General features: G+C 40.8%; 1 protein-coding gene across 1 annotated transcript in view; it reads right to left on the bottom strand.

The window, feature by feature from the left end:
* Window positions 1-20,111, bottom strand: part of LOC140232339 (protein tweety homolog 1-A-like) — a 118,472-nt gene that overhangs the window by 30,672 nt on the left and 67,689 nt on the right. Inside the window, exons 3-7 of the mRNA XM_072312469.1 lie at window positions 15,241-15,352; window positions 11,946-12,190; window positions 10,933-11,028; window positions 3,857-3,929; window positions 1,138-1,213 (exon numbers count right to left, since the gene is read on the bottom strand). Coding sequence (XP_072168570.1) covers window positions 1,138-1,213; window positions 3,857-3,929; window positions 10,933-11,028; window positions 11,946-12,190; window positions 15,241-15,352 — 602 coding nt within the window. The remainder of the gene's footprint in view (window positions 1-1,137; window positions 1,214-3,856; window positions 3,930-10,932; window positions 11,029-11,945; window positions 12,191-15,240; window positions 15,353-20,111) is intronic.

Raw genomic sequence — 20,111 nt, forward strand, 5'->3', positions numbered from 1 at the left:
AAACAGACTGATAAATGTTTCATAGAAAAAACAACAGTTGGCAACTCTGTTCGACATTTTTTCAGCCAAACTTCCATGAGGAAGTTTGAACACACAAACCTTCAAACAACACATAGAAACACATCACTTTCCCTAAATACTGCTTTACTTTCGATGATAGGAAACTGATGAAATGGTGACGTAATTTTCAGATGTGTTTCCCATGCCACCGGCATTACCATAACGAAAACAATCGCTCAAACAGAATGCCCTCCGATGCCCTTGCAGGAAGGAAATGTAGCTCACATTTCCTTTCCCGTTCAGGTGTCTTTGCGATGACAAAATCTGGGGGAATCCCCCAAGACTGAGCGACGTCAACCTCCAAGCAGGCGGATGAGAATATTTTCTCACATTGCAGGGAGCACAAGACATAAAGATTCTATGAAAATAAACAATCTCCTCTCGGAGGGATATTCCCATCATGCAGTACTTCGGGGAGGCAATAATCGCACGATGGAGATGCAACAAAATGGTAAAATTAGCAGAGCAACCATTTTGATTAATTAGTGCGAGGCTTGCTGTCAATGCCAAAATTATGCGACTTTTGTCACACCACTTCAACTCGATAGCTTGATTACTTCCCACGGTGAAACGCAAAATGTGAATCCCAGCCAGGCTATTGTTTCAACCACATCCGTCGTTGCATGCAGACTGCCAAAAACCATCATGCAAACGCATTACCATGGCGACCAAAAACTCACAATTTTCAATAAGTGAGTAACATCGCAAGTTTCCGCCACTACATTGTGGATGGAAGATGGTCGTACATGTGTTTGCCTGTTGTGTCATTTCCCTAGAAAAATGGACCCTTGGTGGAATATTCTAGAACCCCACAAAACTTTTTTACATACATTTGTAATTGTTGATCTTCCATCATGCCACCTGGGGGGATTTTACTTTTTTTGCACAATGTTGTACAGAACAGAACGAAGAATTGTCTTGACCAGACTACAGTGGGGGTGTGAGGCATTCAACATGGGGGGGGGGGGGTGAGGTATGGGACAGTGGTAGTGAGCGAGGGTGATTGGGAGTGGGATTGGGCAAGGGAGGGCAGGGTAGGGTGGGGGGGGGGAGGTTGGAAGGGGGAGGGGCACTCACCTTCTGATATTTCGGATCGTTTCGCAGCCTCCGAGATGAGATATCGATTTGGGTCGACACAGAGGTCACTCATACCCTGCACGCCGATCAAAGCCCCAGGAGAAGAAAGAAGTATGAGGGGTTGAGTGATGAGATAGAAGGCGATAGATAGATAGACAGATAGATAGATAGATAGATAGATAGATAGATAGATAGATAGATAGATAGATAGATAGATAGATAGATAGATAGATAGAGATAGATAGATAGATAGATAGATAGATAGATAGATAGATACAGATAGATGGATAGATAGATAGATAGATAGAGATAGATAGAGATAGATAGATAGATAGATAGATAGATGGATAGAGAGAAGGATGGGAGGAAATGAGAGGAAGAACACGAGAGGAAGAGGAGATATAGAAAAAGAGTGAAAGAAAGAAGGCAAAAAAAGGAAAGAATTAATCAATACAGTGGAAAAGTTCACCACATGGGGAAATAACAGGTCAATGAAATATCCACATGTGACCCGCGACAACGGTTTCAGGCAAAAGTCGCAAGAGCAAATTCCCTCCTAGGCGGGGTACAAAGATTTTGACCATTATTTTTGTCGATTTAGGTTTTTTGCAGAAATCGAATCTTTGATATGTTTTCTACATCTACACTAAATTTCATAGCATAAGACTAAGTTTTTCCTATCGAAAATGGAATTTTAAACACCCTATGTTGGATCGCACTCGTCAGTTTCGAGCTTCTTTCGAACGCCGCGCCAATATCCCCAGTGTTGCTACGGCGTGCGGTCTCGCATGCGATTGGCTGGTGCGTCGCTTACATTTACATAATTCGGCTTTCGGAGACAGTTGCAGCGTGTGGGAAATGCTTTGTCCACGCGTGCACGATTACATGCTCCATTGTTCTTGCTAGGTTTATACGCTCGCTCTGTAGTGCGTGCTCTTCGTTTGGCTTTCTGTCCAAAGTATTCTACCGCAATGTTCGACAACGGAAGTGAAACAAAAATCGTGTAGCATGGCATAATCGTGTGAAAAGAAAACTAAATATTCTCAAATTTGTCTACTTGTACATGTATTAAAGATTATGACAGCAGACTGACTAAATGAAAGGCAGATAAGAGGAAAGGAGCGGTCACATGTGACCAATTACATTCAAGTACTACACGTCAAAATCGCACAAAACTAATGAGTCGTGTGTTTTTGTTTTTTTTTTTTAATTCAAGCATGACCCTTGCCAGCACTAGCAATTCTGCTTTCAAAAGGGTCGCCAATGATAAAGACAAATCAACCACAATGAAAACGCGATTTGTAAATGTGTGGATTCGCCACCGCTCCTGTTACATATGCACACAGTCATGGCGTGTGGATGTCATTGCGTAATACGTGCACCATACACGTCATGTACATGTAACACCATACGTGCAATTATCGTATTCGCCATCTTGAAAGACGTACTGGTAAACAAACCCGAGCGAAATGCATTGTTTTTCGGCTCCACACGCTGAGCTCCGAGGAAGGTGCCCGGGAAATTTGACTCTCTCAGTGAGCCAATCAGAAGGCGATGTGGTTGCTAGAGGCGGGGCTTAACATCGATTGGCACCATCGTACGGATGGGTGATTCTCCCCTCGCATCGCCGCTCGGACATTGTCTTTGAGAAAGAGGTGAATCTTCAAAGCCTGTTTTCTCGCAATTTTGTCAGGCTAACAACTTAAAAAGTGCATTTTATTTCTCTTTCTATGCCCACTTATGGTGCCGAAGAATACAAGTGTTTTATATCAATGCAAAGCTTAGGAAATGGGCAATGTGATTCAGTGAAAAAATGAATTTTCAAAATTCCCGACTTTTGCCTGAAACCGTTGTCGCCGGTCACACATATAAACAGAATACTGTATACACCAAATATTTCGCGAGGTTTTTATTTTCGTGAATTTCGCGAGTCAGGTGCTATTCGCGAAATTAAAGACTCGAGAAAATATTGACTCTGATCCCGATGTGAATGTCATGTACAATGTATGCGTGTACTCTTCTCTGTTCAGAACAGGACTCCAGGATTGCGAATTTAACCACTCGAGAAATCGTCGAGAATTCCCGATTCGCAAAAATTTAGACTCGCGAAATATATGGCGTATACAGTATACATGCTATGACAAGGTATGAAATACACATGGATATATATCTGGGGCATGGATGTTCATTATACAGTACATGTACCTCTATATTGTATGCATACACAGATACACACCCCTCCCCCCCCCCCCACAAAAAAAAAAAAAAAAATGGTACTGTGATAAGATAAATCATGGCTTCAGAGGTTGTGTTTTCCACCCAAGACCATAATCAATCACAGTCTATTACAATTACTCATTAAAGTACCTCATACATTGTATATTTCTATGCTCCCCCTGGTTGACATGTTTCAGGTCCTATACAATGTTCAAATCGGTCATGTACACTTCTCACTGATTGGGTCATTGTGTAAGAATACCTTTTTGGTGCCTTCCAAAAGGGGGTTAAAAATTTGACCAAAATTGGCTCTTTATTGCATATCATCCGACCACTCTGCAAACAAAGCAGGCAACATTGGTATCTTGATGGCTTCGAGTTTGGACACATCATCTCACTTATCACAAGGGGGGTGGGAGGGGGACAGAACATTACTGCAAGGCAAGCTTGGAGCTTCCTAGGGTACCCCAACAGAGAAAAAAACTCTTGTCGTCATGCTTACGATTTCCGCGAAGAGTTCGGCGGCCACCATGCACCAAATGATGAGCAGACAGACGATGCAGAGGATGCTCGATCTGTTTGAAGGGAAAATAAAAACGGCAGGAGAGAAGTGAGATGGAAGAGACGTTCAGAACAACGATGGCATGAAAGTTGCACGATGTCAATTCTGCTACCAGATGTCCTTGGGCCAAAACATACAATTTAACATTGAGGTACAGTGCACTCCTGTTATAATGAACACAGTCATAATGAAATTCTGGTTACAACAAAATAGAAATCTAGGCTGCAATATTATTGGCTCTATGTTTTTTATTGTTTATTTGTTCGGTTATAATGAAAAAAAACTGCCAGTCCCGAGGACTTTGTTATAACGGGAGTCCACTGTAGCTTGAATGCTAAATAAATGTTGTACCTTGCTAATATATTCAAATGGATGCGGAGATGATACAGAAGTCTTTAAACATTGTACGGATAACTCAGTAAAAATTATAAAAAAGAACATTTTTCCCCTCAAAATGTAGACAATGGCATATAAATAAGTGCTTAAAGTTGACATGATCCCATTTAATTCCTGTCTTCCTCTATTCAGAGAAATTCAGAAGAAATTGGAATCGCTTGAAGAGGGCAACTGCTACCTTTAAAAATTGAGCACCTTTTAGACAGCGGAAATTCTGCCTGGCTAGCCACCCACTGGGGAAATCACGATTCTCATAACGAGACTGAGACCGGAGTCTCTGGCTAATGTAAAGCGAAAATCAATCCGTGATTTATGGATCGGCAGGTGACTACCCTTTGTTTTGCCTGTCTAGGATTTCAACACTCGCACGCACACTCACAAATGCGCACACATGCACACACACACACACATGCACACACACACACACACACACAAACACACACAACACACACATGCACATACACACACACGCACATACACACACACACATACATTTATTTTCTTGATGATTTTTGGAGTAAAGAGAAATACCTCGAAAGCTTCCTTTGAACCATAATTTGAGACATATATCCCAGTAAATTGGCCTTCAAACTTTGAGAGACTTCTAGAAGAAAGTGCACTACATGATAATGATAATACCAATGATAGCAATGATGATGACAATAATTTTTGTGATATCAGCAATAATAAGCACAAGTTTGATATTGATAACAATAATGATAATAGGAGTTATACATCATCATCATATCCACATTTGTGATAAAGAAACTAATGCATAAATATTTCTCATTGCTTATTGAGCAGAAATGAATGACTAGAACTAGATTGCGTAGAAGAACTTAAGAATCAATCAGCTGTGTATACATTAAAGACATAAGTGCAGAAATGATTGCAGCTAACCAAACAAACTTACTCATAAGTGTGTCTTCACTTTTGACACTGTGTGTATAACCTAACTGATCAGTTTGACTTGGGCATTCATTTGAGTACCAATGGCTCAAATTACTTCGAAACTGCTTACTGCATAACAATCATATCACAACTTTTTATAAGCATGGTCAGAAGACTTTGTTCACATATTTAATATTATATCATCAAAATTGTTAGAAATTTAAAGAGTCAATGTAAAAGTTATTTTGTACTACACCGTGATTAGTCGCCAGTGTGAAAGAGCAAATCAAAAAAAAAAAAAAAAAAATACATGTACATTTTAAACATTCGTCATCTCAAATCATTTGTCTGTACCGAGCAGTCAGTGAAAAAGTCAATATTTTGGCCCCAAACAAAAATCACGGATTCAACCTCCTGCAAGAACAACATTATGTGAGCATGACTAATGCAAAACAATAATTGCCACTGACGTGAGTATGACCACGAAAAGGCACTATTTAAGCAAAAAAAGCCACAACAACCCAGTCAAGAATTTCACTGAAATCTGATTCTACTTCAAGTCAAGAATGTTACTGAAATCTGACTCTACTTAAGACGTAAGTGACAGACCGCTTATAGACTTCACATTGAATTCGTCAAGCAGTTTTGATAACATTGCTCTTGTTTCGATGAGAATATAGCGTCTCACTTTCATTACAGATTCCCAACGTTTGATCGTGCAAATTTGCACTTACTCATGGCTGATCCTAAAAAATTGGTACCCTCAATTCTGATAACCGATGACTCAGTTTAAAGGGATAGTACAGTATTGGTGAAAATGAGAATTGGGCTCTTAACTTTTTGCGAGATACCAAGAAAACACTTATGAAATAGTACAGAGCATACCATTTTAAGAGGAATTCAAAGTTTATTTGATGAAAATCGGGTTTGGTATGACTGAAACATCCAAAAACAAAGTAAAACAAAGTTGTCGTAAAAAAGTGTGGGTCCCACACTTATTAGAATCGCTCTGTTTTGGATATCTCATCAATTTCAAAACCAATTTTCATCAAATAAACGTTGAATTCCTCATGGAATTACATGTTCTTTCATATGTCATAATAGGTTTCTCATTATCTCACCAAAAAATGTTAGAAACCTGAAATTAGGTCTCAACCAAAACTATACGATCCCTTTAACCAAGGAGGTTTAAGAGTTGGAGTTCCAGCTGGCTGTCATTATTCAAACAGTTGTCAGTTTTCTATTGATGTACAAAAGAATTCCACGGGTGCATTTGTGCCTTTGATGATCAATGTTCGATGCCGCCGTCTTGCTGAGCAATCTGAACATTCATTTTGAACGTTAACATAATTGTGGCTATATTTTGCTTGTTTATTTATTAAATAAAATTAAATCTCACTTCATGAAAAAGCATATAAGAATAAAGCCAATCCCGTCCAGAAAATGTGTGCAAAAGTGTAAATCAGAGCTGAATCATAGGAAACTGTTCCATCCTGGGAAGCCGATTTTATCACTTTTCCACTTAATTCCCACAAATAAAACCGATATGGAATAATCTTCAAGCATAATTGTTTTTTGATAGATATATCATATTAGTGCCAAGTCATCCCCACTCAAGTAATTTTTATTTTTATTCATTATTTTTTTGTCCAATTTCTACTTGCGCATCCCCGTGTCTTTATCATTATATATCACCTATCTTTTATAAGAAGGGGATAGCGAAAGTAATTCACCATCACAATGACATATCTTCCCCAGGGAGTGGCTGGTGATTATGCAATGAGGCACTAGTCAATTGTCTTCCTCTCTGCACGGCAGCAGCGCGGCAGATCCAGTTTGGCACATGCTTCAAATATTTTCGAGTGGCGGCATCGAACATATAGCAAAGGATATAAGACAGTTGTGACTCCATTCCCTTGAACCTCTTTGGTTTAACTATGGACAATCAATGCTTGAACATTACAATTTGCACTCACTGCATGTTATTTAAACTTGCGTAAAACAGGGAAAATTACATTCTGTTTGCCAGACTGAATCCCCACTTTGGAGTACTAGTAGGCTTTACTTACGTTCAGATGGCGATCCCTATAAACCTCGAGGATAGCTATCTTCAAGAATAAGCTCTGGCCCCCCTAATTAAGATGTGCGTTCACACGTCGTAGCTTATCCTTGAAGGTAGCCATCCTCGAGGATAGGTTCACTGCCCCCCCCTCCCACCCTAGCTATCAACGAGTGCATACTACATGGTGCTTAACTAAGAGCTTATCCTCGAAGATGGCTATCCTCCAGGTTAAGGATCACCGTCTGAATTTTTACTATAGATGTACATGCAAATCATTGCAAATTGTCAGTTAGATTCTCGCAGTTGCTCATAAACGATTATGGCAGAAATCATTATTTTGGTCCTGCATTCCTCACTATTAAAAGAAAAGCATCATCATACTGTACAGTGTCCATGGGATGAGAAAACAGTCCTTCGCTTGACCCCTACTGTGCTTCGTTGACCCCTACTGTGCTTCGTTTGATTGACACGCACACTTATGACGAGATTTCTTCGCTGATTGGTACAGATGTCTTGAAGCCGTCAATGGGTAGAGATTATCTTATCCCCCCCAATCCCACTTGTTACACCATGGCCTTCCAGCTGAACTGAGGCATGTTTCTACACCTGAGTGGGGCTCGGTAATCTACAATTAGGTCAAGCTGGGATGGATTAACTCTTTGCATGTCCCCGACTCAATGGATGGCATACTAACTTCACAAATTTTGCTCTATTAAACATGCAATCGTGCACAAAGTGATCAATAAATCATGATATGCCAGGGTGCACTGAAAGTATCATGCCCGATTCCATTCTTCACACACGGAGCTTACCGAGTGTGGTGACTGAATAGCAGTGTTTCATAGGGTTGTTTTTTTTTTAGTAAATTTGATAGTAGTGACCACCCCTGTCATTCTCATAAAAGCACATGAAAGCATGACCATGAGTAAAGTGTTGTAGTCTGTTTTGAAGGCTATGTTTTGAATTCACTGGCCATTTGCACTAATACTAGTCATAGCTTTGTCATAACATTGACATCAAAGCAAAGCTGGTAATTTTCTCTTCACAACTTTGCTGTACTGCATTTCTAGCATAAACAGTCTCCTATAAAAAAAGTGGTATGGCTTTGAAAAACATAATGCTTCCCAAAAGTGTTAATGCATAGTGGTCCCAGAACAATGTAGCGTAAAGGAGGTTAATACCGTGGCACACAAACAATCAATGAATGCTGATGGAAAGGGCTTCGCAAATTAAGCTTTTAAAGTGCCTGGACATATAGTTACAGAGGATGCCAGTTAGACAACATAGGTCATTCAGCAACATTTGGGGGGTTTCTTTGCCCTTGCTTTTATGGCTTTTGGGCAGTATGAAAGTGAGATAGTGGACCATTGTTCCCCTTGTACGTAAAAGTTTCTATTGCATCAAGACAAACCACAGACAGCAAACACCAAGGTCTCGGGATCTGTCGGTACTTCTTTCCCATAGATGCGTTTATAGTGTGGATGACAACTCTAAATCACAGACAAGAACGTTGCCCACAGAAATTCCTGTGTTTTGTGCTCTTTTTGCTCTCTATCAAGAGCTTATGCTCTGAAACAGATTTGGAGGACAAACAGCCTAATTAAGGTTTTTTCCCTTCAAATTTTGATAAAGGTATTCATCTAATTGGAGGATAAAAAGTACAAGTTTATGGGGAGAAATCATTTTAGTTTTCTTTTTATATTTTCTTTTTTTTTTTTGGGGGGGGGGGGGGACAGGGGAGATCATTTCTTAACTTAGGAATAATAGATTTGCCCTCATACTGTACTATGTATTACTTTGCAAGCTAGGCATCAATTTTCATGAATACCTTGCGTACTATTACTACACTCTACCAAAACCTACCAAAAAATGTGAAATAATGGGGGAAAGAATCTTATCAATGTCCATAATTATTTTGTACATCATACAGAATGAGGCAATTTCTCATGTATTAATGGAGAAAGCATATCATATATAAAGCATGGCTGGCTAAGTGGAAAGCTTTCACACTATTAGTATGATACCCATGTAGCGTCACAAATATCGCCCTCACTCAAACAAGTCCCTATATTTCTCTCAGCCGCTCGTTAGTTGATCTAAATCCCCCCCTGGAAATATTATGGTGGATTACTTTGCTGCCGCGGCTGTGCCGACTGATAGCCCGGTGAGGCAGACTATTTCCAGCACTTCGTCTCATGGGCATCCGCTCTGCTCGACATTGCCGGTAAATCACCACTGTCACATGTACAGCTGCGATCTCACGACTCGACGGGAATTACCACCGAAAGCCCTCCACAAAAATTGTCCCATCTCCCAACAGAGAAAACTTACAGAGTTTGTTCCCCTTGGGAGTCTGTTCAGTTGTAGAGTTTTAAGCTTATCGTTACTGCGAGCAAAAGTTTACATTTGGAGTAAAATGTGCTACACAAGTCATTTCCCGCGACAATCACATATCTCACCTAATGGCCAAATTTTTCATATTTCAGATTGTGACCGAAATACCTAGCGGGATTTTAACCATAACTGCAGATCATAAGCTATATATCAACGGTAATGAGGCAACAACACACACTTCCCTCATTCCTCTATGCACATCGGTCGTGACAAACTTTACGACTACCTGCTCATTCAACAGTGTTTGGAAGTCAATCAAATCTGCATTAAACATGGTAATGAGCTCTGAATGGGAAAAGGAAATATAATCTACGCTAATTGCTGTATCATTGAAGTAATCACATTTTATGACGGAGATATGTTATTCCTTCTCACGGTCACATGATTAAAGCTGCATTGCATCTATTTACTATATACTCCATCTCTTTCCAACTCTCCCCCATCCTTCTCCAATCATTCCTTATTTCTCTCATTGTATATTCATGTTTACATAATATATTCATCTCTTTATTTCCCTATAAACCTCTACATATCTCTTCCTGGATATTCCAAAAGGAAGGTGTACCCTGCTATTAAGCACATTTTCCAACTGGGACTTCCACCAGATTCTATGAATAGTCTTGTTAACAGGGCTGCATACTAACCCATTTTGTCTACTGGTCCGAACTGTCAGTTGGACCAGTAGGTGCCCAGTTTTTCCCTTCTTTCCTGGTCCATTGCTGAAAAGGTAACTGGTCCTGTACTGTTGGGACCAGTGCCAGTGTGCAGCATTGTTTTTGGTCATATCCAGTTTATTTTAGCTAATCTTTACCAAGGGTACCTGAAAAGGAATGGTCCCGAGTAGGCCACCACACTGGGCCCAGTTGTACCTTGAGAAGAATGGTGTGGTCCTGAGTGTCCAAACAGTCAGAGGTGACCTTAAGTGACCACAGTTGGCTAAGAATGTGTTCCAGTAACCTCCCAGAGGCTTTCAAGGTTTGTATTTCCATAAGTAACCCTAAATAGCCCCAAATGGAACAAAATTGCCCAAAGTGGGCCAAGAATGTACAAAACATTTGCACCTAACGACCTTCAATGGCAGTAAGTGACCACAAATGGGTAAAAAAAAAAATCCTAAAAAGCCCCAAATGGAACTCGGTTGACTTATGTAAACCTAAATGTCCCAAACTTGTACCCTCAATGGACCTGAGTGACCCTAATTAGCCTTGGATGGTCCAATGTACAAGTGGTTCTTTACTGGCCTCAAGCTATACACCCAATCTGGTGAACTTACAGGACCAGGAGATATCTGGAGGCCCTGGATGCGGCCAAAATGATCAGCAGACAGGTCACAAGTTGAAAGGTCAACAGCAGAATGATCCCCATCCACCTGTAGAAAAAGAAACAAAGAAGTCATTATATAAACATGGAACTCTGTAATGATGGAGAATGCAGGTAGGTAGGTATAGAATGCTGATATGACTACATCTGATTCATATACACCATTTAGAGTCCCCCTAACTATAACCTCAAAAAGACACGCCAGATGAAAATGTGTTTTTTTTTTAGCCTAACTTGGGGGGGGGGGGGGGGCGTTGAGAGAGAGACCCAATTTTCCCAAGTTTCCTGGTCATTTAGCATAAGGTCAGCATGCAATGTTATGTACCTTTTTATGGACGCTATGTTTCTCTCAGAGAGAGGGGCAGGGAGCCAGTTTCTCAAGCACTCCACCACATACAGTGCAGGTCACTGGAAGTGTGTGCCATGTTCACAGCAAGACCGTTTAGAGTCCCCTCTTCTGCACAACCTTTTGCAATTGTGCTGGACATCAGACTCACTCTGGACTTGCTCTAGACTTGCTCCAGACTTGTGATTTGTGCCATGAGGTGAACATGGCATGATTTCAAAAGGTTGTTTTGGAGGACTCTAAATAGGGTAATGCTTTGAGTTAACACAAGAAGGACCAAGAGATATGGTAAAAGGACTTTTGCTTATGCAGGTCCAATCTTTTGGAAGTCTTTCCTCGGTACTTGGTACCTCTTTGATAATGGAGCAATTGAAACATTCCTTCAGTGTAGAGAAAAAAGCTGGCAGACAGAAGATAAATTGTTATTATCTGTGGTCAATCATGAAAGCTGGTCAATCTAGACTGTCATTCAAGAGCATGTTGAGAAAGTCGCATATTAAGCGTCACGAGAATATCTTGTAAAAAAATTGGCAGGGTTAGACCTAAAAAAAAAAAAATCTTTGTTTAAATGACATAAATATGGAGGAGAGTGTTTGACTTTGATCCATCGAGTTCCCCACCTGAAATAGTCGTAGTAGACGATGTTTGCTAGCAGTGTGCTTGCGTCCAGCCCACTGTGGGAAAGCTGGCCCAGGACATCGGCCAGGTTTGCCGCCGCCGTCTGCGAGGCCGTCTTTAGTCCCTCCGTCATCGCCAGCATGGCTTCGAGCACCGTCTGGTTCGTCACCGTCCTCTGCAGCTGGGTCTCCAGATCTTCGACCTCGGCAGGAATGGTGACGTCGAGATCATCTTCGATCTGGTTTATCTGGATGGGAGAATATTTATATAGAAGAAGAAGAAGAAGACAAACATGTCAATCACTATAATAGCAGTCAAAGAGAAACTTTATTCCATCCCATGGACCCGAATCACACTCATATAGTATCAAGAAAAGTCTAAACGGGATTACCTGAGGTCACAACGTTCAACATACAAGTTGTGATGTGAAGATTATTAACGCGTTGAGGACGAGTCCCGAGTATACTCACGCAGGTGTTTATGGGAAATGCGTGTTGTAGCAAAATCAGTCCGTCCTCAATGGGTTAAACATACTGTGATATTTCTCGTCCTAGGATTCACACACTGGGTCCTGCATAGCTGGGAAGGTCCTATGCTTCCCTTCCAAAAACCATAGTGTGGACACTCAGTAGTCCTACGTAGGACTTCTCCTTGAGCCCTTGCAAAGCTTGTTGGGGTCCAGGGACAAAATTCGGAGGGGAGATTGACCTTGGGCTCCATACTGATAGCGCCCAAACTGTATTCATCAAATGGGTGCATTTCCAAACTCTGGTGTTAAATGATGGGGTGCGTCTCTAACCGTGATTCTCCCCGCAGCTCAGGGACAGTCGATAATAGTGAGGGCAGTCAGTTGTAAGAAAGATAACAGTTACATTCACATGCAGTCGCCAAACTTGAAGTGTAGGTCGAAAACTTCATATTTGATGATTAGCTCCACTCGTGAATTCACGACTCGGGTTCACACGAGCACCTAAACTTTAAGTTACAACTTACGAGCGAGCTCCAATCGATGATTCCGACGGAAGTGCAGAGTCTTTGCTAGATGACCTTATGCCCATACAAAATAACGCAGCGAATGAGACGCGAGGTTCATGCTATCTCACAAGCTTGTTGATTATTGTGTCCACACGGAGCGAAAATACCAGTGGGGACCCCCCGTGGCTCGTGGAAAGAGCGTAAACCCTAAGATGTCTTGTGGTTCTAATCATCGACTAAACTTTAAGGTTGCTAACTTTCGAGTGCGTCCACACGGTGCTAAACTACAAGCTAATCATTGAGAGTTAAGTTTTCGATCTAAACTTAAAGTTTAGGAACAGCGTGTGAACCAAACTAACATCTCTTCTGACTATCCCGTGACACATGACATAATGTGAACATGGGGAGAGCGAGAAAGGTGACCTCAAAATCACCAGTTCATGCTGGCGTTCCCAGGCCACCTTAATCACTCAACGAAAAAACATGTGGTGTTGCCAAAGGTCCCTCATTAATGTCAATTGTCTGCAAGTAAGCTTTGAAACATTATGTAAGTGCTAGGACACAAAAACTCTCCAGGAAGTAGCAGCCTAAGAAAAAAAAAAAAGAAGAAATTCAACATACAATGTGAACATGCCTGATTCTCATAACTAGTCCTAAAGTAAAACCAGGTAATCCTCTCCAATGTTACCGTGACAACAGACCTGCGGTGCTGTGTTATGTTACGAAAACCCAGCACCAAGTGGATTAAAAAAAAAAAAAAAAGCCATCCAAATAACACTCCAAATGAATGCTCTCATATTGCTTCTGTGAATGGGGCCTGTGGCTCTTAATCCACAAAGTTAAAGCTGCATACTTTTGCAACGTACGAAAATAGTGATAAATCTAAAATTTCTGTGGCATCAAAATTCTGTATCATAAGAAATTTGAGATGCCAAAATGAGATTGATAAATCAGAAATGTAGAAATATCTACCACTCTGACAGGCAGTAGATTTGACACAAACTGAAATATGCTACTCCTAGTTATTTCACTTGAAAAATGCTCAAAAAGCAATAAGCGCAAGTAAACCGTCCTGTCAATGAATAAACACAAATTTTGTCAGCATTTTTCTTTCCTTACTTGATTCTGTCTACATCGCAGCCATGTAAGTTACAAATTAAGTTTAGATGGTTGATGTTTATTTGAAAGCGAATGAGCAGAATCATGGAAACCCACATGCAGCAATTATGTCGTCAAACAAGCGAGCTTCTTGTTGATTTTCCACTTCCAACTTCCTCAGAACTTTGCTATCAAATCACTTCCCTACTGACGGACTCCAGCCCCGTATCTATATCTATATCAGTATATGTATCTTTTACTCAATTACTAATGTATCAGAAGTATAAGAAAGCTTGCAAATAACCCTGTCCTGCCTATGACTGATTTGTATTCTCCAGCAGTGAGCCGAGCGGTAGAAGTGAGCAAATGGGGTAAGGGGCCGTCTCCCCGCACCATCAATTACGGCTAATTGTTATAACCTTTCTCTCCCCTGCCAAATGTTTGGCGACCAGGCAAGTCCTCTTTGGGTCGGTTGATTAGGGGTGGTCAGTAGCCCCCCACCCACCCCCCCCCCCTTTTCTCTCTTTCTTTAAGGAATGGGGGCTATAATCAATCTTGTTATTATATCTCCACCATTAGTCTCTGATCCGAGATTGAAGGACTAGAGGAAATGAAAAACAAATAGCATGCATCAGTACCGAAATGAAATCCTACAGAGAGATAAAAAGAACCGGTATATATAGGAAAGGGCAAAGATAACCATCTATACTTTCCCCGCGTTGCGTCAACAACCTCAAAAGTGCGTAGGAGGCTGAGGAGATGAATTGCTGGGGACACAAACATGCATCAATTAAAATCACGGGGCCTTTGTTTGCAAATTTATGTGGGAGTAGGGAAATGGTGTGTCTCGAATGAAAAGCATGTGGTACAAATGTCACGACATGCATATTCACTGTGAAGATGGAAAACACACTTGCCATAGCATGTGCACCATGTGATGTTCTTAACATTGCTGGGTTAAAGCTTGAACTCAGTTTAAAACAGATGTGAATGTCAGGCATAATGCCTGATGATGTAATGAATGGGTGGTGGGGCTGTTTTTAGCTGCTACCATTACCAGCATTCACAACCATAACTTTCATAATGGCCATTGCTACCACAAGCTCCACAAAGGAGCAGGCTTTTTGACTCAAGATGCTTATTAACTCTACTGCTACATTACTCCAGAGATGTGGTTTCTTGGATTGGATGGATTAGAGAAAGAGGCGGGGTTCCGACCATCACCTTAAAATCGATCTGCGTGACTGTCTCGTTGATCTCATCTGCTGAGTTGACGAAGTGATGCACTCCTATTGCAGAAGCCTCGTTGCCATAGTAACCGACACCAAGCAGCCCTCTGTACAGGTGAGAAAAGTGAGAACAGATAGGGAAAATATTAAAGGGAACAATCCGACATCAACAGTGCATTCTCTCCTATAACAACAAAACCCTAAATGTAACAGAGAACATACAGAAATCATGCCATAGTATGGTGTACAATAATATTCTGGATGTGAACAACAATATTCTGGATGTGGACAACAATATTCTACATGTGGCATAATATTGAGTTACTCAGAACTCTACCTCTAGATTATTCCATTTTGTTCATTAATTCCACTCATTTCTGTCCATATCATTTTACTAGCACTGTGTGACTGTGCTCTAGTCTAACATGGGGGGGGGGGGAGGGAGATAATTTTTTCCCATTAGGAATCGTTATCCTCTTTCTACGAGGCTGTGATGCTTTGATTTTATTTTCTTTGGGGAGCCAACATGGAAAGAGCGTGTTGTTCTTGCATCGCAAATCCCGCCAGACGGCAAATGATGGCATAGCGGTAGCTGGGGCTCGGGAAAGGAAAAGATGCGTCAAAAACCGCAGAATTCGTGTCATGTCTCCTCATGTACGCCTCAAGGTGATTAAACACACAACGATAACAGTAAGCTGAGCAGACCGTGGGAGCGAAATAACAACAACATAAACGAAGAAAGAATGTAGCCAGATGCTGAAAGCCTCAAATGCATTCAAATATAGGAACCCCTCCTCCCCCTCCCTCCCCCTCCCCCAATTAGGTCTACAAGTATTAGGATTACATTTTTCCATTTATAACTTGAGTATTACAAATATATTTTTCCATATATAAAAGGCTTCTAAGGGAAGAAAAAAAAAAGTCAAGGTTAAATTGCTCAAAATAACAAATTCCCTGGGTCCATTTTATACCCCTTGTGTGCTCATTTTTGACTCAGCCTGGTGAGTAATACCAGTTAATAGTTTCAAGCCTCCAACAGGAAACAGTCCAAAATTAGAAGAAAAATCAGAGAATTCTCAATTTTTGCACTGAGCACGCTTGCAACAAACTGCAATAAAAACGACCATCACAAACACTAACTAGTCCAGTTATCTTATTTCGAGCATTAGATGACAGGAGTTTCTGAGATATGATTTTCAGCATATTCTATCCCATACTACTGTATATCATACTCATTTATGCTGAGGGCCCACTCGCTAAAAGTTTTTTACTTCTACAGATGTGCCCCCTAGCATGTCCAAATTGATCACATGGTTTTTGTACCTAGTATATTGTTCGCTGGAAATAAATGTCATTGAACTGAACTGAACTGATCTTCTTCACGTGATACCTAATTGGCAAAGGGAACAGGAAGAGACAAAATTGAAACAATGAATAGGAGTTGCTGCTCCAATGTTTTCCATCATGTAATCAGTAGAAACGGGACTACATTTGCACATGGTGAATAAAAACAAAGCAATAAAAAAAAACTTTGCACATGGTACGCCTCTTTTTGATCTAAAAAAAAAAAAGGAAGACAAATACACTTTTTACTAGAATGTCACAGAGGGCACAACATATTAAAAGTTTCACCCAAGCTCACTTACAACTAAACACTAGAACATTAGATGTATTTGATGTGCTCTACCGCTATCCAAGCTTCATGTCTATTGTGTACAGCCTGAGCAATGTTCCAATATCTTTTGTGAATAGCCCGACCTAATCGAGTAAATTTATAAGGAAAGAGGCACAAGAAATTTCCAGGACCCATTGGATGCTTGACCTCTTCGTTATAAATAAAGATAGCCTGGCTGCTTAACTCTATCTCTACCAAAGGCAATCTGTTTACACAATGTGAATGGCTGCTTCGTGTAGAGGTCCTGAGAGGCTTAAAGCGAATGTTCTCAATGCGACACTACCACCTTTTCTGCTTTGCAGCTAATGACACACACAAGAACTACCGTGAGCCAAGGCCATAAAGCTACACAACATGTGATCCACATAAAATTGATATCAAATACACTCAACAACTCATTTCAAGAAATTGTGGAGATGAGCCAAGGAATACAAACTTTAAGAAGTGGGGAAAAAAATAGATTCTGTGTCTTCCTTTCATTATCAAGCATTTCTGCAGGTGATTCACTGTCTAGTTTCACTTCCTAGCTCTATGACACTTTCCAAAATTTGATCATCCCCCTCTTCCCTCATTTCCCTACCTGCCCCTCCCCCCTTCCCCCTCCCCCCCCCCCCCCCCCCCACCCCCTATAACCTCCTTGTGTATAATGGCTTGATAGAAGGGGACTTCCTCTGCGGTCAAGCGCACTGTGAGTGAGTGAGTGGCTGGTCACTCCAGGGGAGGGGGGTAGTCAAAGTTGATGTGAGTAGGGGAAATCAGCCATAAGGAGCTGGCAAGTGCCCAGAGAGTACCTTGAATCAAAAATCTCAGTAGCATTGGGATATCGTGGAGTGGGAAGGCTGGCCCAGCTTGGATATATTCGAGAATCTTAATTTAACGAATTGTGTACAGCTTGTATCACTGAACTCTGTGAAAAAGTGCACACGTAGCCAAAGAATCTCGCCTGGAGTCGACCATTGCCGATGAGTGTACGCTTCAATGCACATATTCGCCGATCAGACTGGCGCTATTCATGGTTTTTTAATGTACCAGTGAATGAATTAGGCAGCCCATGAATCCCCACGCTACTGAGTCTATAAGAGATGATGGGGACCAGAACTTGATCCCATCATACCCAAAGCTCAGCCAGCTTATCATTTCATGAAGAAATGACTCATCTATAATGACAATGAGAATAATTATAATCATATTAACCAGAATGACAGTAATAATAAAAATGACACTGATAATAATACCAAGGATAAACAGCAACAATACCAATGAATATAAGTGGTAGAAGTAGTAGCTGTATTGATGTTATCTCATTATTTTTACCATTCTAATTTTCATAAGCATAATGTCGCTGGGGTGAGAAGACCTTGCATCTGCAATTTTGGTGAAAATGACTTTTTTGGATTAATGGTAAAATAATGGGTTAAGTGATGTCCTGTCCAAATCCCAACTGTCTTACTCCAAAAATGAAGCCACCACGGCATGTAAAAGGAAAGGCCATCGCATTCACCACAGTGCTTTGGCCGCCAGGTTTTTTTTGCTCTCCTGAACATTTGACATTTTGTAGATACGAGGTCTTATCTCCCCAGTGACGATAATTAATGTCATCTTCATATCATCATCATCATCATCATCATCATCATCATCATCATCATCATCATCATCATCATCATCATCATTATCATCATCATAATGGAGTGGTTGCATGTTTCACAAAAAGAAAAAATTGTGTGTGCAGGATTTATGACTATTAACTATGATCTAGCCTGAAAAAAGTGATCATCACAGTGTGTAACAGTAATTTTTTTTTTTGGCAAGATCATAATCAATAGTCATAAATTCTGCACTTATGTCATAAACTTTAGTATATGTAAACAAACAGCAGTATTGAAGAACATCTCTCACTTTCAGAACCCTCCCCCCCCCCCCCCAAAAAAAAAGACTAACAACAACAATCACAATGCACTATTTTGAGGTTTTTACACATTATCATAAGGAACTTGCACATTTGTTGCTAATCACATGACAATGTTTGACACTTAGTCGACCCTCCTGGTGTTGCAAACACCATTCTTAAAAATCCTTTCCCTTCTTGTCGTTGGCATCAACCCACACTCCTCCCCTCCCCCCCCCCCATAGTCGTCTTTCAATATAACTCATGATCTATAAATTCCTTGCAGATTTAAAGTTTTTAGTCACGATGAAGGTGAAAAGAGCTATTCTTGTGCTGCGATTTCCTGCTTATTCACACACAGAGACAAAAACAGGTAAAAACCATTGCTGTGGTCAGGTGTGTTTGTGGTTTCGCTGACCAACTGTATTGCGGTCAAAGGGCAGCGACCTCTCATACTGTACGATGGGAAACATTTCATTAACCACTTGTCTGACATCCACTGGGATGGACCTTTCTTTCTTCTTTTTGGTTCACCAGAGTGACCTGAAGATAAGCTTCGTGAATCGTAAACATGGTCACCCAGTGGTTGAGGGATTTTACTAGTTTGCAGGCACAAACCCTTGTTGGTCGTAAAGGAGTCTGCGCCAAGACTACTATATGCACCACTTTGGCACTGTCCCATAGGCCCTGTGTTGAAGCTTCTCCCTTGTTGGGAGAGGCTGCAGTGTAGTGGTGCGTGTATTAGTCTTGGCGCATGCAGACTCCTATACGACCAACAAGGGTTTGTGCCTGCAAACTAGGATTTTACACTCATGAAGGTCTCATTGCAAATACCCTTCTAAACATGTTTCATGTTGATCATGAGTATCTTTTTTTCCTTCTGTGAGTCTGGAGGCAAACTTGACAAAACATCGTTTCTGAAATCATGGTCTGGAGGTGCTTTCAAATCATGTTTTGATAAATTGTGGGAGGGTACTTGTATCACCTGACTAGGGTCACCTCTCATAACACATTTGAGGAGGTGAAAACCTGGCTTTACCTTACATTCAGTTTAATTGCTATGGCACGTGCATATCATTAAGTAGGTACTCTTGCACGAATGTATATCAGGTATTGCTTGTTTGATTGGCAGGTCAGGGTAAAGAGCGTGTGATACAGCTTTAGAATGGAATTTAATTTCCAGCTGGTAGTTAGCAAGGAGACTTATTTTAAATCTGAAATCTAAAATGTAGGTCAGAAATGTGATTATGAATACAAGTTCTTTCATATGTAAATTAAAACCTTTAATATATCTACCAAAACTACA

The sequence above is a fragment of the Diadema setosum genome, chromosome 8 (genome assembly GCF_964275005.1).
Source record: "Diadema setosum chromosome 8, eeDiaSeto1, whole genome shotgun sequence".
Taxonomy (NCBI): Eukaryota; Metazoa; Echinodermata; class Echinoidea; order Diadematoida; family Diadematidae; genus Diadema; species Diadema setosum.